This window comes from Calypte anna, chromosome 1 (genome assembly GCF_003957555.1).
Source record: "Calypte anna isolate BGI_N300 chromosome 1, bCalAnn1_v1.p, whole genome shotgun sequence".
Classification (NCBI taxonomy): Eukaryota; Metazoa; Chordata; class Aves; order Apodiformes; family Trochilidae; genus Calypte; species Calypte anna.
Genome location: NC_044244.1, coordinates 34,982,020 through 35,006,789, shown reverse-complemented (window position 1 = coordinate 35,006,789; position 24,770 = coordinate 34,982,020). Strand labels below are relative to the sequence as shown.

The window sequence follows — 24,770 nt, the reverse complement described above, 5'->3', positions numbered from 1 at the left end:
TGAGAGTGAAAATAAGCACATTAGGTAAAACTGCTTTCACAACTGAACTCAACATTTCAAACCAAGTGAAAAATCTTTCATGTTTGTACCCAGGCTACTGTCCCAGGATATAAATCGATGCTGAAGACAGTGCAGATCTCTGACAACACCGGGAACTTCAGTGCCTTGAAACAAGACTTTTCCTTCTCAGAAGTCTCTGTCAGGCCAACACCTTTTTCATGTCCCAAAATTCCCCTCTACCAACAGCTCCAGTGGACTTCAGCTGCAGTCAAACCAACCCTACACATATTGGTTTTAGTGACCGCTGTGCTTGTCATTGTCAAATAAAGGCAGGAATGACACGAGATGGCAAGGCACAATCTTCCTGCACAAATGTGGCTCTTCAGGCAAGGTAATGTCTGTGCAAAAGAATTTATGTTTTATAAACCAGATTCTCTGATTTACAATCATGTTTATTGTATTCTGTAAATTACTGGGTTGACAATCAAATGGTTAATTACAATATTGTATTTTTCTACATAAGCACGTTACCCTAGAGAAACTCTGTACAGCCTGTGGAGGTAACTAGAGCATTTTGATGCAGAAAGTACAAATACATTCTGAAGAATTTGAGTTCAGAACCATCTAGGATTGTACTGCAAATGTTTGATGCAAACTCAGGTTCCTCCTTGAACAAACAGCTCACCTGCCACTCAACTGTAAGCCATTAGCACAGTCCTAATTTTTCATAATAAAGCCACTGCTATAAATGAGGAATCACTTTTTTTTTAATTTATGTTCTTTGTTACTTGGACAGATGAAACGACTGCAGGCTGAAATAAGGTAATGACCAATAACACAGACACAGTGTAAGACAAGAAGATGGAAATGAAGTATAATTATGTACCAAAGGGCTATGTTGCTGGAAGCTTGATGGTAACCTGTGCCCTCAGGCAGGAGAGAGGAACTCAGGCCTCTGAAAACTGTGTTCCTCTAAGGCTGAGCTATGAAAAACAAGGTGGAAACAGTCACTGACAGCTTCTTACCTTTGCTGTGGTCCATTTTTTACTCAGTTTGGTTTGGAACAGAACTGTGTACAATTCAGAAGTTTAACAGTTTTAGCAATGGCTTTGGAGTGTTGAGGGGTGTCTCACAGCCCTGTGACTGCAGGGCTTGGGCCATGCCTGGCAGATGTGCCCACAGCTGACAGGCACAAGCCAGGCCCTGTCTCAGGAGGATGGGGTGGTGAGGGCTGAGCTCCCTGCCTTCCCCTGGCAGGGCTGCTCATGGTATGGGCAGGGACCCCGTGCCTGGCCAGCTCTGAGTCATTTTCAGGGCCCTCTGAAGCCGTCCTGTAAACACAAAATTGAGCAACCAGAGCCAGTTGGTGCCATCTCCTCTGTTCATTTAGAAACTTAGCTGCCAGTAATTTCCCAGAATAATTGCCAAAGTAACCAGGAAATATTTTATCTGTGGGAACACAAATCTTTTCCTCTATGCAGTAAATAAAAAGAGGCCAGAATGCTGGTGATTTCTTGGTGCAGATTTTTTAAATGCAGCACCCTTAGTGACAGGATACTCCTGCCTGTCCCCAGTGCCTTGCCCAGCCCATGGGTAGATGCTGTGCAGCCCCTGAAGCTGGAACACTTTAGAAATGGGAACAGCAATGCCCATGGGGAATGAGGGCTGCATGTGCTAGAGCCTTTTTACCTTTCTCTCCTCCTCTTGAAGTGTTGTGGATTGTTTACTGGTCAGGAGTAACTAATTATCTACTAATGACTTCACGAATATTTTGTTCCTATTCTGCCACTTAGACCAAGGAGAATTGGAGACCCCTTGAGTTTAAAAATCCCCCCAAAAGCACAAACTCTGTGAGAAGCCAGTGGCTCAGCAGCTGAGTGAGGGCAGGAAGATCCTGAATGCCACTTCAAAAGAACTAAAAATCTGTATGAAAACCAAGTAGCAGAACTTCTACCAAGTCATTGACATGAAAAAGGAGCACCAAGGAGTATATATAAACAGATCTTTATTTAAAGCTTTTAAATGGACCATATGATCTGGTTTCCTCAGAAAAGAAATGAAAACCAAAAGACAAACACCATACACATGAAAATTCTTGTCATAAATGGATCTCTACTCTGTGCGATTTGAGTGGATATTCATAGTTTTATGGTTACTGACTGTATGTTTATTGGGTATCTATAATGTACACACCATGACAAGCTCTTGAAAGCGTGTGCATCTAGGAGCAGTTGCACAATTGCATAGTTAAATTCACTCTAAGCCAGTCTGTTTTATAGCCATTCCAGCTGCGTGTAGTCAAAAGCAAAGACTCTGCTTTTGGAAAAGCTATTTGGTATTTCAGGTATTATGTCCCTGTCATGTTTGCAGGCCATTAACTGAGCTCGAAAACATGAACTGTTCTTTAAAAGTCAGGCTGTTAAGTTAAAGCACCACCTACTCGAAAGGGGAGACACCACCTTTTTAACTATCACCAACAAATTCTACATGTAGAATACACGTGCACACACACACTACAGAGAAGAATTCATTTGAAGCTTTGAGTGCATCAGTGCTAAATAAAAATAATTTTCATGTTCAGTAAGTGCAATCCATCGTTCAGATATCTTATGATGTTTTGGTTTTTTTTTTTGCTTTGCTCTACGTTGCTTTTGCAACCTTTAAATGACAAAGTCACTGAGGCTCAGGGCCTGCCCGGGTATGGCTCAGCTGGGGCAGCAGGGCAGGCAGGGAGGGGATGCACTGGCCCAGAGGAGGTGGATGCAGAGCAGTGGGTGCAGTACCAGCATAACCACGCTGCACCACGCACTTTATGGAGTTCGTGGGCCACCCCACAGCCACCCACAGTCTGCACCCCCCTGCTGGCACCCTGCTGGCCAGCACAGCTCAGGAGGTGCAGGTGTCCAGCGCCCTTTCCTTTGCTGCAGGGAAGCACCACAGCAGCACATGTCCCACCTTGGGCCCCGTGATGCCAAACACAAGGTGCCATCCTCCTGGTTTAACTGCTCACACACCCCTGGCTACATTTTGCAAGTTAACACCCAAATTAAGTTGCTTTAGCATTATAAACACTTACTTTCAAAGTTATGCCCTCCCAACACAACAGCAGCTTATAGTAAGATGGGGAAGAAGTTCTTCACCCCTATATTAATCTTATTTATCCATTTCAGCTTATTCAGTTTCATTATGCTTCTAATAAATTTACTAAACACTCTTTCATAGAACACAATTATTTGACACGACTATTCTTGATGATGCTCTCTGTAAGAATGAGGAATTGTTTTTCCCTCACACAAGTCTTTTAAGGAGAAAAATTTGCCCCAAGTCTTGCCTGTGACTTCATACCCACACAGACACTTCAGAGATGGTGAGAGTCAAACAAATTTACAACAAACTAAATTCAATGATAAAACTGCACCACAGGTAGGAAAAATGGTGGTTTTTTTCTTTACATAAATCAATTTTTAAGCATTTTTACTCCACCCTTTCTCCCTGTGTGATCTCTAGTACAACTAAATCAATATTCAAAGGGTGCTGGCTCAACAAAAAAAACAATCTTTGCATGGGCAATCTCCAATATAATCAGCAATCCAGCTACTGCTGTTTCATCTGTGCAAGTTTTTTAAAGGACAAAAGCAGCAGACTTCATAACTAGTAAATTGTAAGTGAAGATGCAGGGTTAAAGTACTAAAAAGTTTTAAAATATCTTCAGCCCTTCCAGTCTTTTTGAGAGATTTCAGGCACTGGAATTAAGCAAATTTTGCCAGCTTCCTCGCATCCTTCACTTAGCACTTCCCCTCCCTGGTTCAAGAGTTGAATTTCAATACTAATCAACAGCTACAGTGAAAGAAGTCATAATTAATTAAAAAGTGAGTTTACTGTAAAAATAAATGCAAGTTCTTATAGCACTTGTATATAACTATGGTCTACCTGAAGTGCATGAAGGAACAGACCAAGACAAGTACTGAACATTCTGTACTGTCACATTCTGTCACCATCTGGCCACGCCTCCCTTCAGCTGTCTTGGTCCCCTGTTCTAAGGTAAAAAACCAAGTCCCAGCCCTTGCAAACCAACCTCAACACCTCTCACCACACCTCCCAGGCCATCCCCTCTGCTGCTGCCAGCACAGCAAAGCAGTCAAGTTCTTGGCTCTTCAGAGACCCAAAAGTATTCCAAAGGAAAACAAATGCCATCAAATTGTTTCCACTCTGTTAACCAATGTTGTTCAGGTTCAATGCAGAAATTATTTTAGGGGAAGGAAAAATGAAGACAGAGCCACAATTCTTCCTAAACCCCTCTTAACCTGAAAATAACCTGAATGTTTGTATTCTAATGCTACAGTTTCTTCAGTATTATCATGACTGTGATTCACTAAGTATGTGTATTTATCTATCTACACACGTACCAACAGACTAATTCAATAAATTAAACCTCAAAACACTTAACTGTAAGCAGATATTTACAAACTGCAATAAATTAAAATGTGTACGATATTAAATAAGGACACCTTAGAGACCTCCCCAAGCAAAACCAATTGTCAGCTTCTGTAACAAAACCTTGCTGACTTTTGTGCCTTTATCCAAGGCCAGAATCACATTTCCAGCCCAGAACAAAGAAGCTGATGAACACCAGCCCAGTCACCACTGACCGCATCCATACCCAGCCTGGGTCAGGGCAACACGTGGAGGCAGAGCCAAAGATTTCAGCCTTTTGGAGTGAAGACCCACCCTGGCCTAGGACCAGGGATGCAGTGCTGGGGTCACAGCATCACATACACCCCCCAACCCCAGGCATGCACTTTGCCCAACAGCATCTCCTACAGGAACTGGGACAGACACTGATACACATCACTCCCTTATCTGTAAGGCATGCTTTGGGTTAAAAAAAAAAACAACAAAAAAACCCCCCAACAAACAAAACACAACCCAAACACTCCAAACCCTAAAGTTGTACTAGAAGTTATTAAGAACAACATTAAGCCAAATAAATATAATTCAAAACAAAGATTCGCTCTGATTCAGTAGGGCCATAGATTCAGAAATCCTAATTACCCATTTCCTCAGCACTGTATGGAGGGGAGGGTATTTCCAGGGCTGTTTCACCACATGCTAGCAGGGAAGGACAATTTTAGGTCACAGAAGGGAAAATTAATTATACTGTATGGTCTTGGGTTCTCTTTTGCCAAAGCAGAAAACATTAGAGAGATGAAACAGGCTTTGAAAAAAAATCCCAAAGCTGAGCAATTGAGAGCAGCAAGGATCATTGCTCTGACCATACCTGCCTTTCAGAGAGAGCAAAGTTGTTTTTTTTCTAAATACTGAGATCACTTATGAGAATGCCACTACTGGGATGGCACAATTTGTTCCAGCAAGAACTCTAAGAAAAACTGCTCCCTCACCACTGCAGCTGCACAGCCCCTCACAGTGACTGCAGAGAAGCCTGGAGACATGGGAGATGATGTAATGGACAAAGCTTTTTAAGCAGCACCCATGCTATCAAATGCCCCTCCTGAACAGACAGCTCCACAATCCTATCAGCTGCACATTCCAGACTACAACACAATCACTGTTTGGTTCTGACTTGCACGTGCAATGGAAGAGCCTTCGCTGCATTTATCAAATCAAAATTAAGAAAAATAAATAGGAAGCAGGATGAATTGGAAGCATCCCTACTTAAACATTTTAAATATCTGCCCAAAGGAGTTCTCCATCTCAAGATGAAGGATTATAAAATCCCACGAAACCCATGGAAGGATTCTGCTGGCCAAGGAACTTCAAGAACATCCAGCTACCTGCTGTTGCTAATTGCAAGAGGCAAGATATTTTCAAGAATTTGAATAAACATGTAGAGCTGGGTTTTACACTTTCCTTAGTTAAAACTAATTATGGTAAGACTTCAGAAGTACTGGTATCTTTCTGTAGTATTTTTCAAAAATTAGCTCAAATGTACAAACAAAACATGACTGATCCTGGTACCTCAATCTTTACCCAAGAAGGTACTTCTGTGCAGGGAAGACACAACCAAGGGTTTCCCAAGTCTCTCCTGTGCAGCTTTACATCCTTTCCCTTGGTACTTCCTTGCCTTCCAGGCATCTGCATCCCCGGTTTACAGACAGTTGATACCAGAGTATTTCAGCTCCAACATGAAGGCAATTATAGCAGTAAAAGCCTGTGCTAGCATACAGCCATCCTTCTGTACTGGTGGTGTTAAGAAGTGGTTTAACCTTGGCCTGCAGGATGGCAGCACAGCACAGTTCCTGCATTTAGGCTACATCACCATTCTTGGCACTCCCCTGGCTACTTATCTGCCATTTCTCTATTGGGCAGAAGATCAGCAACTACCTGTAAAATTAAGGTGATAAAAACAGAGTTCATCTTGTAATCTAGTTTTCCAAAGCAATAAATATAACTCACTGGTACAGGAACTCTCTATCTGAAAAGCCACTCAGGTGAGTTATTTAACTCTATTCTGAAGATACCTAAGCTTACAAAAACACACTCATGGTACCTCCTCTGAACTCACCATGGGACCGAGTCAGTGGACTTTGATAAAAAAACTGATTTGTTTCACACAGTTTTTGACACAGTACAGTGAGGAGACGAGCTAAAAGCAGTAAGACCCAATGAAACCACTTTAGAGCTGGCCTTACACCTTGCAACAGATCTGCAGAATTCTTGTGATACTGGGAAAAATAGCCTAAATTTGACAGACTACGGAGTGTAAAAACTGTCTGTGTGAACTAGAACTACACTGCTTATTTGATTTCTGGAGGTGGAGGTGGATTCTTTTTCCCATTTTTAGTCAAGAGAATATAGTAATCCAGCTGCACACAAAGTAAAAAAAAGTCTGCACAAGTCAAAACCAAGTGCAGGAAAAAAATAAGACTGCCCTAATGTTGCTTGCAGTGACATTACATAGCATCTCCTTCATTTATCTCTTCTGTTCAAGTGGATTCTCATGCTGCTAAAATGACAGACAGTATAGTAAAAGCCAATTTGCCAGGACACTTAAGAGATAACTAAGACTGAACTCAGATCAGTGACTTCTACAGACAAACACAGCCCTGAAGTTTACAAAACACACTATGACAGTAAGACACACAATATGCTTTTCTATTTTCAAAACCTAAAAATTGTTATTGCATCTTCCCCCACTTCCTGGTAAGATCTCCTCCATAACTGGATTATTTGGAGGAATTTAAGTTTTGGAAATGAGGGAGACAAGACTCTTCTTTATTTTATTAACTCATTGAGAGGGTTCTGATTGAGCCTGGTATCATCACCAGGCAACAAGATACTGGAATCTGTAGAATCTTGAATCTTCTTAAGAGGAGGAACTCACATGAACAAACTCATCAGCATGTCTCTCCTCTTGTAATCCTTGAATTTGGGTTTTAATGTGTGTATTTCACCAATAAAACAAATGACACTAACTTGTATAGAACATAAAGCACCCAGAGTGGCAGGTAGTTTACAGGAATTAATTCTTTCTGTCAGGAGGGATTGAAAATCTTCAAATTGACTTATGAAATTGGGTCAACCTTTTATGAACTCCTGTGCATTTATACCAGCAGTTACTTTTCACACCATACATGAAGAGTTCCAAAATACTCATTTTCCAATAAGCGTACAAAAATAGTTTCTTACTCTCTTAACCAGTTTATGAAGTTCCTTTTGCTGCTTTCCAGTCAACATCCATCTAACTAAAATAAGTTAGTACAATCATTTGTATGGGCTGTCTGCACACTGGGCAGGGTTTGTTCCTCTTCTTAAGCTTTCTTGCACATGTAAAACATGACATGAGATGTCCCGTTTTGCCATGTACTATGCAGCCATTTTTAGGCCTGCTCTGACAAATGACACAGGGTTCTATGCTGGTAACTGGCAGACTGGATTCCATGCTTTCCTCTTTGTCTTGCATTTCTCTCTTCTCAGGTTCCTTATAGTCTTCCTGACTGCTAAAAAACATGCTGCTTGATGTTGATGGCTGGGAAAAATCTTCACTTTCCTGCGATTCAGAAATTTGTACTCCTTTATCCTCATTCTCCTCCACAGCTGGTTCTTTATCATCACTCGTTTTCCCCTTCTTGCAGTCAGGAACATCAAAACCTTCTTCAGACTCTAGAGGGATGGAACTTTCTAATGTGCTCTTTTCCAATTTATCACTCTTTTCCAATTTATCACTCTTTTCCAATTTATCACTCTTTTCTTCTGGAAGCCAGTCCTCACGAAGGGCCCAGCATCTGTGGCAATGTCGTGGAAGTGGAGGATTCATTTCGCTACACTGGGGACACTTCCAATAATCCTTTAGTGAATTAAAGATTGGAACAGCTTAAGCTACTTGGAATGCATACAACTGAAATAAACAACATGTTACTGCCAAGATAATAGTTAAACTGAGCTATCAGCTTGTTTATAATTTAAGAATTCCATTCAGTGTTTGGCCCCATTTTATGGTTCTAAATTAAAATAGCCTTGAATTCAAAAGGTCTCTCTAATTTTCTTCCTTTTTGCAGTAGATTTGTGAAATAAAAATAGAAGTTGAGAAATAATGAGTTAGTATTTTTTATGCAAAAGTGAAGAAACCAAGCCAAAAAAGTCTTCAGAGATCTCATGAAAAACTTTTCTGATTAAATGGTCGCTATTTTCAACAACAGACTTTTGAAAAATAAACCATTAAAGACTGAAGAGACACTTAACCTGTGGGATGCTAAGCTGCTGCTGGGCAAAACGGCCGGGAGAGGGCACTCTGACACAGTAGTGCTACAGAGTAGAAAGCCGGCTATTTATTAAAAAAAGGGGCGGTGTCACGGTCTTCAGGGATTACTCCATGCGCTAGGCTGGAAATAAGCCACTATCCCATTAAAAATACACTTCATATTGAAGGTCCTTCTTAGAAATAATGCATGCCACAGACAGAATAAAAACACACAAACAAAAAAAAAACTATTTAGAGATTCAAAGCACTTTTTGTTTGAGTCCTGAATAACAACTGTGACATCAAAAGCTCAGAAGACCAATTCCTAAAAATGAGAGAGACATTTTTCCATACATAAACAGTGCTATGCTTTGAACTGTTGGCTAGCCCTGTATTTTACACACACACACACACACACACACACAGGAGAGTCCCTCAGTCCTACAGAGCATCAGGGGACTGGAACACTTCAGACAGTTTTGGGCAACAGCTTTATACAAGCTTCAACTGAAAAAAGCAAACATAAAAAAAGGATACACTGGATTTTAACTCCAGTGTGTGGTTTTTTTGCATGTACCTACATACTTTGCCTCAAACTCCTGAATTTTTTCTCACACTTCAATGCTCTCACAGAATTCAGAAAAAGCCTTTAAATCTTTTGATTTTAAAGTACTGGCCTGTAAACAAGTTTGCCTTTGTATCTGTAAAATGGAGATTATTTCACTCAGGTTGGACAATAAAACTACATACTACTATTTACAGGAAGAGTTTTTTAAATGTACATACCTCAAGATTTGGTTTGGGGTTTTTTTGTATTTTGTGCAAAAAGTCAAACTTTTGCTCCAAATAATTTTGTTTCCTTAAGTAAGTGAAACAAAACTAGTGTATGGTTATTTTTAATGTATTAGGAATCTTTCTAACTAAAAATAAATAAATCACTGCTTAATAATTGCTTGTTCAATCATTTAAATATTGTCTTGAAATCTTCAAGCATACAAGAAAAACCTGATTTAATTCTTAAAAAAATCACTAGTAGCAACAGAATTCATCTATACCCCTTGATCTACTCTGTCAGTTCACCCAAGTCATGATGCTCTGCCAGTCAAGTTTTTACTTACAGCTAGAGAAATCTCTGGATCTTCATCAAATGAATCAGCATCACTATCTTCATCCTGGTAAAAGGTCAGCTGATAAACCTGGTTTAAATAAAACAGTATTGATGTAGCTGGGTTTTGGTATGCAGTTGATAAATCTGATAGATTTTTAATCTGACAGACTTCTAATCAAATGTAGTTCAGTAGTGCATATAAGTGACTTCCAGTTAGCAAGTAACTTCACAAAATCCAATGACTGGGGTTTTTTTTTGGTTTTTTTCTATTAAAACAGGAGAGCTCCTTCCCCTCCATTCAGAGCACTACTGAGGCCACACCTGGAGCACTGAGTTCAGGTCTGAACTCCCCAGTACATGAAAGAGATGGAGCTACTGGATGGAGTCCAGCCCCCAAGGGCCCCCAAAATTATGAAGGAATTGGAGGAGCTCTCATAGAAGGCAGGCTGAGAGCCGGGATCATTCAGATTGGAGAAGGCTCAGGGCAGTTTTATCAGTGCATAAATAACCTGAAAGGAGGGAGTAAAGAAGATGCAGCCAGGCTCTTTTCACTGGTATCCAGGGACAGGACAAGAGGCAACTGGCACCAATTAAAACACAAGAGGTTCTGTCTGAACACCATGAGATGCTTCTCTACTCTGAGGGTGACTGAGCAACTGGCACAGGCTGCCCTGAGAAACTGTGGAGCCTCTAGCCTTGAAGATACTCCCAAGTCACCTGGACATGGCCTTGGGCAAGCAGTTCTGCCTAAGCAATGGAGGATGAATAAGATCACCTTAAAAGGCTGCTTCCAGCCTCAACCCTTCTCAATTTTCAACACTGCTGCTAGGTGCAGGAGCACACCTCAAGTCCTTTCTTCCTACAAATCACCATTTTATCTCATGTGCAACTAGCACAACTATCATTTATATTCATGTGTGCAAATGATTCAGAAATATCCCTTTGCCAAGTTACTAGGAACATTGTTCAGTTATCAAAGCTCAAAATGTATTTCTGTAATTAGACATGTAGAAATTAAGTTTCATGTATACATGTTGGCACCGACTCCAACAGATGAGACTTTTCTAGACTGCTGAGAGTCCCTTTCAGAGCCTGGGGAAAGCCTTACCACCACTCCAGCAACTGCCTAGTGGGCCTATAATGGCAACCCAACTGTACAGGCATGTAATTTGATTTCATGAATTACTGGGTGTAGTTTGTGACTCAGTTCTGAAATACACCTGCAGAGCTACTTCTTTTTGGAATCTCGACATTAAGTATTCCTGTAAGTTTCCTTACCCTCTCCCACTGCTTCCCCGAATACATACCTCATCATCTTCATCTGTGAGTTCCTGTCCTTCTTCATTATGGCTGTAATCTTCTGAATAAATAGACTCAACTTCAAATTCTACACTGAACTGGTCTGAAACAGAACTGTGGTCAAACCAATCAGAGTTTTCACTTAACGAACTGGCATCAAGATCCTGGGGAAAAAAAAAAAAAAAAAAAGATAAAAGTACATGTTCAACCTCACCAGTCCAAATCCATAACCATAATTGTTAGATAGCTCACAAGATAAAACTGAACTATTCAATTTTAATAGTTACGGAGAAAACAAGACCAGCTGCTGCTAGACAGAACATCTTCTACAGACAAGTTAATTATAGATAGGTAAAAATAAGCTAGCTCTGTGAAAAATATTATCTCTTTAATAAGAGGCTGAAGTCAACCTACAGACAACTTGAAGACTGCAGCTACCATTACACAAAGGCTTTCCTAAAAAGTCAAACACTTTTTAGACATCAGAACACGCTGTTGCTTGGCTGTGTTGCCATTAAATACCCTCCTCTCACCAGCTTTGTTAACCTCAATTTGAGTCAGTGGCAAATTATAAAACAACAAAAGAGTGAAATGCAATACTAGTAAATGAGCAAAATATAAAAAAGCAAAGGCCTGGAAAATTAATACAATGTATTATCAGGGCACTATTACCTATGCTCACCAAAGCCATACCAGAACTAACTATTCTGAATTATGGAAAGTCTGTGACTGCTTTTCTTAGAATTCTAAGAAACACTTATTTTAAAACACAAAATAGATCTGGCATTTTTTTCAGTACTGTGCCAGCCAGTCACTAAGAACCTGCTTATTAAAGAATATTCAAAGTTACTATTTTTAAGAATTTTACTTCAGCTTTGTCAGCAGATCTACATAAAACCCCGCTCCACTCCAACATCAGCTTTTCTTTCAGCCTCCTTCCCTCCCTCAGACAACACTGAAGGCACAGCTGCTTTCAATTAAGGGCGCCATCTTTTAAGATGCATATTTGCATTTGTGGTATCTGCAAAATTTGTACCATAAAAAAAAAAAAGATCTTGACTTACAGGAATGGAAAGAGAATCTGATGAATCACTGCTATTGCTTCTTTCACGGCACAGACCACTGACTACACACCAGGAGAGGCTTTCATCAAACGTCAACGAAATGCTGTCTGACTTGTGTCGTTTTCTTCTGTCACTATGCAGATCATCTGAAGAATTTTCTTCTGGGCACATTCAAGAATTTTTATTACTCCAAAAACATCTATGCAATGTGCAGTTTTGAATATTCTAACAAAACTTTAAGTATAATTTACTTGAACAGGAATTTAATAAAAACTAAGTCATTCAGTATTATTTTGTGAGGAAAAAAAGTACCGAAAGCTTATTTAAAAAAGAAACAGTAACACTGAGAAACATGAGAAGTGTGAAACATTCTTGAAACCAGTAATTCAGGGACTGGCTTTCCCCACTTTCCCCATCTGCCATTGTAAATGGCAGTCTACATGTGCAGGGAAAAAAAAAATAAATAAAAAAAAAAATCACATAATTGCAAATCTGGAAGCTTTTGATACCACACATGGCACATTAAACCTCTCCCAAATTTAGTAAGTTAGGATCTTAAATGCCCTAGCTCCCTCTACAGTCAGTAGAGGAAAGGCACTTCCAGAGGGCTCCCGAGTCCATCCCAGAATTTGCTGGGTAACAGAGCAGCTAGGTCCCAGGTTACATGCCTACAAAGGACCACGTGCTAAGCAGGACAAGGTCAGGTTCAAGTTTCAGACACTTCAACAAACTCATCAGTTAATTGTTGCCCTATATGTAATTGTATTTACTCAGCAGGACTTTTGCAATAAGCTGTTATGACTTTCACCACACATCAGCAAGAATATTTTCAGTGCATACTATGTAAAAATAGAACCCTGGAAGCATTGCTTTAAGCTGTGCTCATTATACACGTTTGGTTTCAAAGCAAAAAGACAATGCTTTTTGACTACATGTTTTGAAACAACCACTTACAACAGCCTAATTAGTAGGGGGACAGCATTTTAGGAGGAGGCAAGTCAAAATTCAGCTCCACTGACTTTCAGAGTGATAGAAACAAATCACACAAAGTGATAGAAAAAATTTTATTGAAAAAGCCAGTGCAACGTCAATATGTAAGCACAGTGGAGTGAAAACACAGCCTGGAGGCCTCACAACTTGGCTCAAGATGCCTCAGTAAGAGTCTGCTGCCCCTCTACAGGTGCCTTTTGCACCCACCCTCTATTGCCCAGCTTTTCCCTTGCATTGCAAAACACACCCTGATAATCCACGAGTCTTCCAGTCTTGAATCTTTCATTGTAAAAGAAAAGAGAACAAAACACTTGTACATACTTTGAGACTTCTCTTATTTTCCCTTGGTGCTTCTTGGCTCAGCCCCTCTCTTTTCTTTTTTCGCCCTTAGAGCCCCACCAAATTTGGTGCCCCCAGGCCCAAGGGTTTGTCCATCGTTGTCCTCATTTAGTTGCCATGGCTCCATGCTGTACTGATACTGTATCACCACAAGGTGTCTACACACTATATAAGCGGCTCCAAAGGAGCCGCTACCATCCCATTTTAACAAGAATAGTGGTTTAAAAGGAAGATTTCCTATAAATTAGAAAAAAAGTGTATATAAAAACACTATATTAAAAGAACTTTTAAGGCTGTAACAAACTAATAAATGGATGCAAAGGCAACAGTTAATAATCAAACCTACAATAAGTAAGCACAACACAGGACCTTAAATGCTCTGGGTCATGCCTAAGTATTACAGGTTGTGATGTTTAACTGAGACTTTCCATCCTTTCACTAGTTTTTGTTACAACATTAGAAAGTTCTTTTAATTTAGTGCAAACCGCTCAGCAACGCAGCACAGTTTTTGGACTGACTAATGTAACAGTGGCCTATGATGAACACACAAAAATACTACACAAAAGCTGAGGAGCTGGAGAATGTTCCCAAGTAACTAAAGAAGAGGAAGTTCTATGCAGCAACAGGTTATCACTGCCCAGGCAATTACAACTACCGAGTCGTGTGGTAACAAAAGGTAAGTGATGGAACAAACTCATTAAGAAACTGGACATATTAGGATTTAAAAAGGACTCCAGCGAACACTTACAATGAGAAACTTGATTCAGTTTATGCTGACCAGCTTGTTATTTGCTAGTTATCAGAAGAAATATTCCACATTTTGAAAATAAATTTGCCAGTCACTATTGAAAAATCACAGTAGAGACAAACTGGAGATGATCAGGCCATGAGACTCTCCAGAAAGTGCTTAAGGAATGGCTAAGTACCTAAATAGATCAAGTGACCACCAGACCTTTGATACCTTTGATGTCTTTGCCAGCAATAGAAATCCAATGAAAAGCAACTTTAGAGAGCAAACAAAATGTAAAATGTTGTAGCTATCTACAGAGGAAGTTGAAATTAATTTAGTTACATCAGCTCACTATAAACAAAAGTGTTCTCATCATGTTACCACATATCATCATCATGTGTGGCAACACAAGTCCTGCTGAAGTGAACAAGTTTAACAGACCTGTGAACAGACCTGTTGTGAAACAACTTATTCCATCATCTCACTAACAGTTCTAGAGATCCAAACTGTAACATGATACTGGGGCAATGCAAGGAAATTCGTATTTCTTCCAGATTCATTTAGACATGCAGAGAAACGTGAACAGTATTTGCCATCATCTTTCAAAATCAGTAAGGCAAAAGAATATATTTTCTTTCCTAAAGTTCTGCATCATAAATCTGCACATACCAGATTCACTGTGTGTTCTCCTTCTAGAAGATGCAGCTGGTCGGGAAGTCACATTTGATGAAGTCTGCTTCTCTTCTAATTCTTGCATAGATTCCTGGTTAACAGAAATACTGGGTAAGCCCAAGCATGAATATGGAGTAAAAGGCTAGAATCAACTAATTGCATCTAAACCATTAATACTGTAATGCAAAACTAACTAGAATTTACATCTCAGTTCTATTTATTTAAAAAACCAAACAAAACACCTTTAGAACATTTTCTTCAAGTTGAAATCTGGCATCATCCTCAGGTGTGTCAGCAAGCTTGGAGTCTGAAACAAAACAAAACGCCAAAACAAAACCAACAACAAAAAAAAACAACACAACAGAAAGTCAATCTCTGGCTCAAAAACAGTAAAAAGCAATGAAGGCAAGTTAACACTGACAAAGTAAATGTTGAACTTACAACCCAGACATTTTGCAAGAATGGAATGCAGATATTCTGCAACAACAGAAGGCTTTTCAGGTGTGTACACTTTCCTGTAACACTACTGAAGTGGAAAAGTGTGGAGGAAGAATAAAAATTTCAATAGCAGAGATGCTCAAAACTGTATTATAAAGGTCTTCAAATGAAAGCTATGCATTAGCTGGGATTCTGTGGATATTAAAAAACAGGCAGAAAATGTTTTACATTTCTTCTTCTCAATAGCACATTTTACTAGCTATCATCTTACAGAAAACTGAACTAAAAAGACATTTCACAGAAAAAACAAACTATATGCTTATGACCATAGCGACCCTGAATTAATAAATTTCAATAAAAGAATGAGAGATAATTTTAGTTTGCAAGTATAACAATAAGGAATAATAAAGAGAGCATGTTTCAAATCTTCAGCAGCTGAACAGCTGCCTTTAGAAACAATCAGAAACAAAGGGTGTCCCAATATGAATTTAGAATCCAATTTACAAAATTGTTGCTATTGTTAAACTTCTGGCTCACTCCCTGTATTAACATCTTTATACTGCAGGAAAGATGAGTGTATGTAACAAGTCTCCATGTATGGAGTGGCTATACATCAAGTTACCAAATTTAAAGTACCCAGACCTTTTAAGAGGACTGAATTATAGCTGAGGGCGACCAGTTCTAACTGTACTCCACATTTAGTTTTGAAAATTAAAACAAAACGCTGACAGCGAGAATAAAAAGCATATGCCCTGACTTCACAGTTGGTATGAGTTCAATAAGCTTTTTTTTTATATAAAAACTTTTATATGTTCTTGAGGACTTTTTCTGGAAGAAATACAAGCTAATTACTTAGTTTTAAATTTAGTACTCTTTGTCTGCAGCTCTGATTCTCTCTGTTCTGGTTCTAATTCGATAAAGTTACCTAAATTCTGTTTAGACCTTTTTTCCTCCTCTAGAAGAAAATAGCGTTTGCTTTGATTCACTGTTTTCGGTCACCCTGAGCAGCAGTGTGTAAAGCCAAATAGCTCACTATGGAGAGATTGATGTTACCACATCACTACATTCAAGTTGCATTAAGTTTTATTTTCTGTACTATTATTACCCACAAACAAAAAAATCCAAACTAGCTCACCTTGTTGATTGATTGCTAGCAGATTCCTGGAAATCATTGAATACAGTCTCCTTAGATGGGAGTAAAGAAACAGATGCTGAAAGTTAGCCCCATATATTTTAAAGAGAGAGCTTACCATCTTTGAAGATGCAAGGAGTTAAAAAGGCCATACGTAATATATGCTCCATTATTTAACAACCAGACTCTCAGAAAAGAATCCCATTTTACCTGTGTTCTTTTACTGAAAAGCTTGTTACTTCAAATAAATCTCCCAGGAGATCATTTGCACAGTGAACAATATGTTGCTGTTTTTCATCATATAATTGTTTAGACATAATATATTGTCCAAGATAGAATATTACCTGTAAAAGAAATGACATACAGACATTAAATACTCAGGTTCTCGTTTCAAATTTAAGTGTAACAGAAAAGACATTAAATTCATTAGCATTTGGTCTTCTCACTCTGCTTGCCTAAAACTCCCTTTGAACTTTACTTTTTATCTATCCTTCCCCAAGGACTCTTCTATTCTACTAAGCTGCAGATACTTTTGTTCAGATCTTGAGAAACATGCTGAACACCACTTAACAAGTCAGCAGAAAAACAAAAACAATAACTTGTCTCAGTATCTTCTAGATAAGCTGTGAAATACACTTCCATTCACTCCAAACAAAACAACAACCCATGTATATTCACTACAATCAACCTCAAGTGATTAAAAGTTCTCACCTCCTTCATAGTAAAAGTGTCTTTCTCTGCACCAGCTAACTTTAACAACTTCAAAAATAAAGGCTTTGGTTTAACCTGTGGAAGAAGAAGAAAACATAGTATGTACTAATTATACACCAAAAAAATCCTACTGAGACACGTTGGTTTCATCCTTCTGTAGTCATCCAATATACAAACACACAACTACATTAATACCTCGAATCATGCTCAAGATTTTACTTTGTAAAGTTAAACTTAGAAGAAAATAACATGAACCAGATCATACTAAGCTTCTAATTTACTGTACTTATTAGCTCAGCCCCTTATCTTTCACTGGTGTATATGCATTCCTCCCGTTGAGCTATAGGATTCATTTGGTAGTTCCAAATTAAAGGGATGGGTTCTGGGGAATTACCAAAGGCTTCAAGCATTCAGTCAGTACAGTGATCCCTTGAAGGACACGGAGGGAAGCAAAAGGACCTTTGAGACTGCCAGGTCCAGAGAGCAAGTCACAAGGTAAAATACTGGTCCACCTCTTTCCCCCTTTCTTCCTGTAACAGTTTCTGGGGCTCCGGTTTTGCATTTACCAAACGGTAAATGCTTTACCAAATGCTTTACCTCTGAAGACTTCTCTTATCTGGGATAAGCACACCCTGACCTTTCCATTGTATTTCAGTCACACCTGCCTCCACAAAGCTTCCCACCCACTGTACCAGCAGAGCTGTATCTGCTGCCAGTCTATGACAATCTCCTCTCCTACTCCCCTTTTTTTTCTTTTTTTCCTTCTGGCCAGAGGGGTGTTCTGATCCCATTCAGTGTACTGTTCCACAAACAGCTGTGCCAACACCAGTGCAGGAGATGAGAATAAATTGCAGGGGCTATGCCAGCTGCAAGATACCTATAGAACCACTGACAGTTCCTGGTCCAGTATATTCCAGTATTGCCATTTCAATGATAGCTTAAAGGTTCTGAAATCAGGCTAATATTTATCTACCTTAATATACTCCCTAAAAAATTTAATTTAAAAAAAAATCTATAAAAAAGTAACATTTTAAAGCAAATCCTCAATAAAATACCATGATAAAATAAATAAATCATTAAAAGAAGCAGGGGGTAGACCCTCTCTACATTCCATTTCAAAAATCTGCTAAAACCATCGCTAAGTTTAGGCTTAGTTGCAAGAATGACACATTATGAAAACAGTGTTAGATGCCTATTCACCCCTTTCTAAATGCTGAATTACTTAGAGCAGGGAGCATATATTACAGTTTCATAAGGGAAGCAAAAAGTAAGTTATTAAACTCCTTACAACCGCTGAGCACAGGCACGCAAAACAGTTTCCCAGATCTGAATCTACAACTAGACCCATGGGTTCATTATCTTTTACTCCCCAGCTCTCTCTCCCTGACTACTGCAAGTATAAGTTCTTCTGCCAGGCAGATCTGACAGCAGCCAGTAGCACCACGTTATGATGATGACGACTTAAAAAATTAAGAAGAAACCAATGGAAAAAAAAATCAAATTTGAACAGTCTGCTGTTCTGTTACGTCTGTTTTTTGGTTTTTTTGTTGTTTTTTTTTCAAGTTCTGGTTTCAGTATATACTTTTGCAAAGCCATAAACACGAAGGCATTCATTACAACTTACAAACTCCAATACAGAAAATGTCAAATTCGAAGACCTTCAGCTATAATGGCAAGATTAGTCAATGAACAATGCAAGTTTCTCACTACAGATCTTCCACGACTCTTCAGTTACGAACTGATGATTTTCACCTCGAAATACTTGCTATGATCAAATCGGACCACAAAATCCATGTTACTATAAGAAAGCAATATGACCATCAGAAGTCTCCAGGAGACAGCTTAGACCTAAACCATCATCCTCAACTCTCAATCAGTAAACATAAATAAATTCATAAATTTCCCAGCGTTGCCCTATAGGATTTCATTGCTCGCTGAGCAAACCCGCCCTTCTGAATTAGCAGACAGAACTCTGCAAAAAGCATGAAAAACCCGCGCGTCCAACGGAGCTACTGACCAGCGCCTCTTGCTCCGATGCGGTGACAGAAGAGGCATCCGTAAGGGAGGACATCTTGGTATTGCACATTTGCCTGCAATTCAGGAGAGAACATCCTCAAAACGTGGAGCACGGCTACACAACTCGGGTTACCCCCGGCACGGAGACGCCCCGGGGCGGGGGGGAGAGCGCTGCGCTCTGCAACCCCAGGGCTGCTGCCCTTACCCCGGCGGTGCCCACTCACCTCGCTGCCCTCGTCCAACCCACACACCGGTCACCGGCAGCGGGTATCTGGACCGAATCGGGCCGGGAAGCGCCGGCCTGGGCTTTATATAGCACTGCCAACAGGAGGCAAGTCGGGGCTTAGCTCCTCCGCCGGCCGTGGCTCGACATGCCCGAGCATGACCAGGAGCGGCGGCGCTGCCGAGTCACCACGGGGGGCGAACGGGCGGGGGCCGACGCTGACTCACCGGAGCCTCCAGAAGCTCCGGGGGTGCGGCGACGTGGAGGAACAGCCCGTCCTCGGCGCCCCCGCCCTGCACCGCACCGCACCGCCCCGGCCTTGCTCTCCCCCCCCCCCTCTTCTCCTCCCCCCCGCAGGCGAAATCCGCAGCGCTCGCCTCAGCGCCGGGCTCCCAGCGAGCGCCCCAGCGCCGCTCTGCAGCCGCCCCTCCCCCAGCACCGAGGCCGCCACGCACGAAAACCGAACCCCGAGCGACCCCTCCGTCCCTGCCCCCCCGACCCAGCCAAGATCCCCACGCACCACCAGCCGCGCCCGCTCCGCTTCCCGGCCCGCGGCGGGCGGAGGACCGGGGTGATGATGGTGGTGGTGGTGGGGGCCGGGGGAGTGTGTGGGGAGAGCCCCTACCACGCCGCAGCGCGGTCCGTGCCCAGCGCCGCCATTTTGGCAGCCGCGCCGTGCGGGCCGTGGTTCCTCTCCCCAGCGCCCCCTAACGGTCCCGGGGCAACGGCCGCACCGCGCGTCGGCAGGGGGGCAACGGCCGTGGGAGGCAGTGGGGGCGACGCCTGAGGGAGCGGCGGCTGCGAGCTCGGCCCTGCCTTCCCCTCCCCTCCCGGGACGGTACCGAGGGACAGCCGGGGCTCGGCGGGAGGAACGGGGAAGCAGTGCCTGGACCGTGGGACACACAGGGTGAAAGCTCGGCAGCAGCAAGCGCTGTGAAACCCGCGCCAAGGGGCTGCGGGGAAGTAGGAGGCTTGGCCTGTGCATTGCAAGGGGCTTGTTCTGGTCTCGACTGTGGCTCTCCAATTCTTGCCCATCGTCGTCTTTATTCCCTCCTGACTGTGTTTACGGCCACTCCACAAAAACTGTTGGGTGGCGGTAAACAAAGCTTGTCGTGGCTTGTGGACGTGGAGCATTGAGGAGACAGAGCTGGAAGAACAGGCCTTGCTGCCAACAACCTGAAACTCTATCAGTGTTCCCTACAGATCTTCACTTGTACTACAGTTTCTTTTAAAAAAAATACAATTTTCTTTTAAAAAGAAAACAAAACATCTCCCTTCGGTTACAGGCAGATGTTGAAAATCTTGACTTCCCCTCAGACACATCCATCAGTTCTGAAGCGCAGCCCTGCCCGCACAGCCCAAGGACTTCCAGCCTCCCCCGCTCTGCCCCCTTCTCCCCTCCCCAGGCTTCCGAACAGCGGTTCTGAAACATCAGGCCTTGTTTGGGGATAAACAGCCCTAAGACATTTGACGGCAACCTTACAGTTTTGTAAGTCTGCAGCGTATGATGCCAATAGAACACTTAATTTTGTCAGTTTATTTTGGGGTTAACATAGTGCACATAAATTCAGGGACACAGTGACTAAAGTGTTGATTGCCTGGCCAATAGATAATGACATTTTTGGATACTAGTTTGATTTGCAGTGCTCATTTGTGCCTTTTAAATTGTTTCTTAACTGGTGTTTAGGACAGAAAACTTCACAATCGAAGAGAATTGGAACAGCAATCCCCCGTTCCATAGTTTTTAATATCCTTTAAGTGTAGGGTATTTGGAAGTACGTTTTGGGTTTTTTTTTTATATATTGATTGTCTGCTACACTTACACTAGAACTGGTTAGTTTTCAGTCTGACTCCCTTTTGTAATTCTCATTTTTTTTCTTTGCCCATGGTGACATTTTAAAATTTTATTTCAATAGTGAAAAGATATATGTGGAAACATGAGCACTGCAGATAATGATTAAAGACACACTAGAGCAGAGTGAGTGTAGCACTGATTTTCCATGGCAACTCACTTGTCCAAACAAGCAGTGGACAACTGCCTGGACTTGTCCATTGGTCAAATACAGACTGTCAGCAGCCATGGCACCTTGTAAAAATTCCAGCAATGGTTTAAATATAGATATTTGTGTGATGATGGATTTTCAAGATGAGCTTGTTATCCCTCTAGAGCTTAAAGCTCAAGGTCTAGTGAGGGGCTTCGAGTGAGAGAAGCTGCCAGAACTTTGCAAAGCATGGTCACCTCCTGTTGGTACTGGAGTTTCAAGGCAAACAGAAATCTGGTTTAAGGGGAATGTCCAGCCACTGGCCAAGACAGATACCTGCTCATTTTTACCCAGCACCCCAATTGCTGAGATCCTTAGCCAGCTAGCTTCATCATGAGAAGAAAATTACCTGTACACAAAAATTCAGGAGGATAGAACTGAATGGCTACATTCAGTTGATATGACACTTAACAGAGTTATTATTGATGCTCAATCTTGTCCTGATGTGGCACAAAGACTATTTACTTCCTATACTAAATGATTTTTATTCAACTGAAGCAAACCAAAAATAATAGAGTGTTCATGTAATTCTCCCCAAACCACAGTATCGTTTTGCTAAGGCTGTGTGGAAATTAAGGTGCTTTTTAAATTAGCAATTAATTTTTTACAGTCTAAGACTTATCAAACTGGTAACTAGAACTTTCTTTTTCACCTTCTCAACCAAAAAACACCTAATGACCAATGACTGTGAGATAAAATTGTGATTCTTTAAATAATAACTCTTCTTACTAATTCATGAACTTCAAAGGATTAAAACAAAAACAGTTTCTGTCTATAATTTTTATCAGTCTTCAAGGACAATCTTATCTTCTTTTCAGAGACAGATTAATCTCAAGTATGTGGAGGCTGCAAGTAGGTAAAACACTCTGTCTGCTTGCTCAGGGAGACAGGGGGGTGCTTTCTGATATGCAGTGCTGCACCACCTCTATCCTGTTTGTCACTAACACAGCACATGCTGTGTCATCAACATTCATTATTTTCTTATGCTCGATAATTCAGGACAAGAATAATTAAAAATTTTTACTTGAAGAGTGAGTAATAAGCTTGTATAATTATGAGACCTGACTTCTCTGCTATTTCAAGGTCATAAAAAGAAAAGGAGGCATTGTACAGCAAGCCCCTACTTGTGTATTTAATTTATAATGTTACAGAAAATATCTGGAGCAGATGTAGCCCAACTGCCTCAGCTGGAGAGATCCACTTTACATTGTGGTTAACTGACACGGTATGAGACCCTTTTTAATATAAATTCAGAATCTAACTGTGGACATTTCATTGTTTAATGCTTGAATATTACAGAGGAAATATGGATTGCTTTGCTTGCAGGGGCGATGCCCAGCTCAAGAGAATGAACTGACTGTTAAAGACATAAACCCCAAAATTTCATGGTTTTGTTCCTCACTGTAATTTTTTTTTTCCAACATGTCCTACTTACTCTTCCCTGGCTGCTGCCTCTTCAGCATCCCAAATTATACTGATCAGAGGCATGGGTGGCCTGGGTTTGTCAGCTCTCACCTTCAACCCATTTGCTGCTTCTTAGCTGATCAACATTGGGCTAACCTTGTGTCCCATCTGTCAACTGCTCCCCCACCAAAAAAAAAAAAAAAGAAAAAAAAAAAAGAAAGAAAAAAAGGTTCTGGGGCCTTACATTTTGCTGATGTGTCCTTTCCACAGCCTTAGTTGGACTGCATCTCTGTTAGTGTGTCACAGAGCTGTGATCAGTCATGTGCAGCAGATTATCAGGCAGAGCAAGAGGAAAAAGGATGCTGAAGTGCAGTTGGGGCAAGTGTGGCTTAACAGGGCTTTCTGCCAGGCCTGTCTGCTGCAGCCATGACCCCACACAGCAGACAGTGGGTCAGCAAATGTCTGTACAAACACAGGAGAAAGAATTCGTTGTTTTCTTGATGTTCCTGTTTTCTTGAGTAAGAAAAAAGCATAATGATAAGAAATCCTCATGGCAGTAACAGTGTATTCAGTTCAGCGAAGATACCCTTCAAAAGCCAAGACCTACTGTGACGCAGAGGTGACACCACCAGAAACTTCTTATTATAAATGACACCCATTTTCCACTAAATGAAAGGGGGCAGAGCCTTCCCAGGGGCAATATTGAACAGGCAGTAATGACAAGCAGGAACCCAGTTCAAGGCTCATAGCAGCAGTGGGAACCCAAAGACCACACATGATGCTATTGCAGCTATTTAATAGGGAACACTAAGCTGTACTTTGTTAAATTTGTGTTTTTCTGATGTGCAGAGCTGTGTTTTTGAGCTGCCCAGGGCTGCTCTGCCCTTGCCAGCCCCCTCAGCTGCTCTGCAGACTGGCTGGCACAGCAGGCATTCAGCAGCTTCACTTTGTGTGCACCCCTGGGCCCAACTACCTGCAGTACTTTCTGGTTGGGTTATGAGCTCGGCAGTTTCCTACATTTGCATAATTTCAGATTCAACCTTGTTTATTTTTAAAAATACAAAATAACTTCAGGTGGACTGGCAAAGATGATCTCAAACAAAATGTTTTTCTAGCAGCTGTTTCACAAGTTCTTACATCCCTCCCACGGGCACTCAGTTCAGGTGTGCCCTGCTCTTGAAAGCTTTGAGTACAAGCTGTTTCAAAACTACTTGGAGCTGGAAGAATCCCACATCAGAAGACAGCAGTTCTTCTGCTTTTGTTTACTTGCACGGGCATTCCTTTGTGCTTCTGGGAGGCATTGGTACTCTGTCTGCCCAAATCTGATTCTTATTTGGTGGCAGCTCAACCAGCCACAAATAAAATTAAATAAAACAATAGTGTATGCCTTTTGAAGTGAGGCCAGCTGGCAAAAAAATATAAATCAATTATCTTGAACTTCTGCTTAGAAGTGCTCGGTATCTAACACAGGATGAAATATTTGGATGTTTGTTGTTTTTCTTTATATCACTTCTAATTTTCTATTTAGAAAGTCCTCACTTTTGGAGCTCATGGAGTGATTCTAAAGGACAATAAGGGAAAAATGTCAAAAAAAAAGCTCTGCTTATTCTCAGTAGTTCTGTTTAGGATTACTGAGGGAAGAAATTGTTTTTCTTCTACTCTTGCTAAGCAGGGGTGAAGTATGTGGCTACTTTGTGACCCTTCCCTGCTTTACTAATCTCTAGCTGTGAAAATTAAATAATCAGTGGTATCTCCTCCTGCATGAGTACTTGATTGAATGTAATTAAATCAGAGAAAGCTTCAGTTAACAATGGTCACCTGCCTTGTTTAAGCAAACAGGGATGACCCAAATTCAGTTTAGAACTGTTCTATTAATTCAATATTCAGTTGTCATTCAACTGTCT

General features: G+C 41.1%; 2 protein-coding genes across 7 annotated transcripts in view; one reads left to right on the top strand and one right to left on the bottom strand.

Annotated features, from left to right (window-relative positions):
• CPM (carboxypeptidase M) overlaps positions 1 to 4,928 on the top strand; it is a 40,770-nt gene extending 35,842 nt beyond the window's left edge. For all 3 annotated transcript variants that reach the window (XM_030465353.1, XM_008504437.2, XM_030464626.1), the window contains one exon: positions 94 to 4,928. In XM_030465353.1, coding sequence (XP_030321213.1) covers positions 94 to 327 — 234 coding nt within the window. In that variant the 3' untranslated portion in view covers positions 328 to 4,928. The remainder of the gene's footprint in view (positions 1 to 93) is intronic.
• MDM2 (MDM2 proto-oncogene) lies at positions 1,989 to 20,115 on the bottom strand. 4 transcript variants are annotated; one of them, XM_030462073.1, is made up of 11 exons: positions 19,941 to 20,115; positions 19,199 to 19,271; positions 17,182 to 17,256; positions 16,681 to 16,814; positions 16,474 to 16,523; positions 15,143 to 15,207; positions 14,898 to 14,991; positions 12,170 to 12,330; positions 11,114 to 11,269; positions 9,817 to 9,894; positions 1,989 to 8,305 (listed from the first exon to the last, which is right to left on the bottom strand). In XM_030462073.1, the coding sequence occupies exons 2-11, from the start codon at positions 19,265 to 19,267 to the stop codon at positions 7,700 to 7,702; spliced, it is 1,488 nt and encodes a 495-aa protein (XP_030317933.1). In that variant the 5' UTR covers positions 19,268 to 19,271; positions 19,941 to 20,115; the 3' UTR covers positions 1,989 to 7,699. The 4 variants fall into 4 exon arrangements, with proteins under 4 accessions (XP_030317933.1, XP_030316455.1, XP_030317219.1 ...); XM_030460595.1 differs by having other exon boundaries at positions 12,170 to 12,327; positions 19,941 to 20,101; XM_030461359.1 differs by lacking the exon at positions 19,941 to 20,115 and adding an exon at positions 19,422 to 19,701.
• Positions 20,116 to 24,770: the final 4,655 nt, after the last annotated feature.

Bases quoted from the DNA above. Each gene is read 5' to 3' on its own strand.
- MDM2 (XM_030462073.1), bottom strand. From the start codon at position 19,267: ATGTGCAATACCAAGATGTCCTCCCTTACGGATGCCTCTTCTGTCACC. The intron at 16,815-17,181 runs GTGAGAACTTTT...TTTCTTTTACAG, and splicing joins ACACTTTTACTATGAAGGAG to GTAATATTCTATCTTGGACA. The intron at 15,208-16,473 runs GTGAGCTAGTTT...GTTTTGTTTCAG, and splicing joins GCTAGCAATCAATCAACAAG to ACTCCAAGCTTGCTGACACA.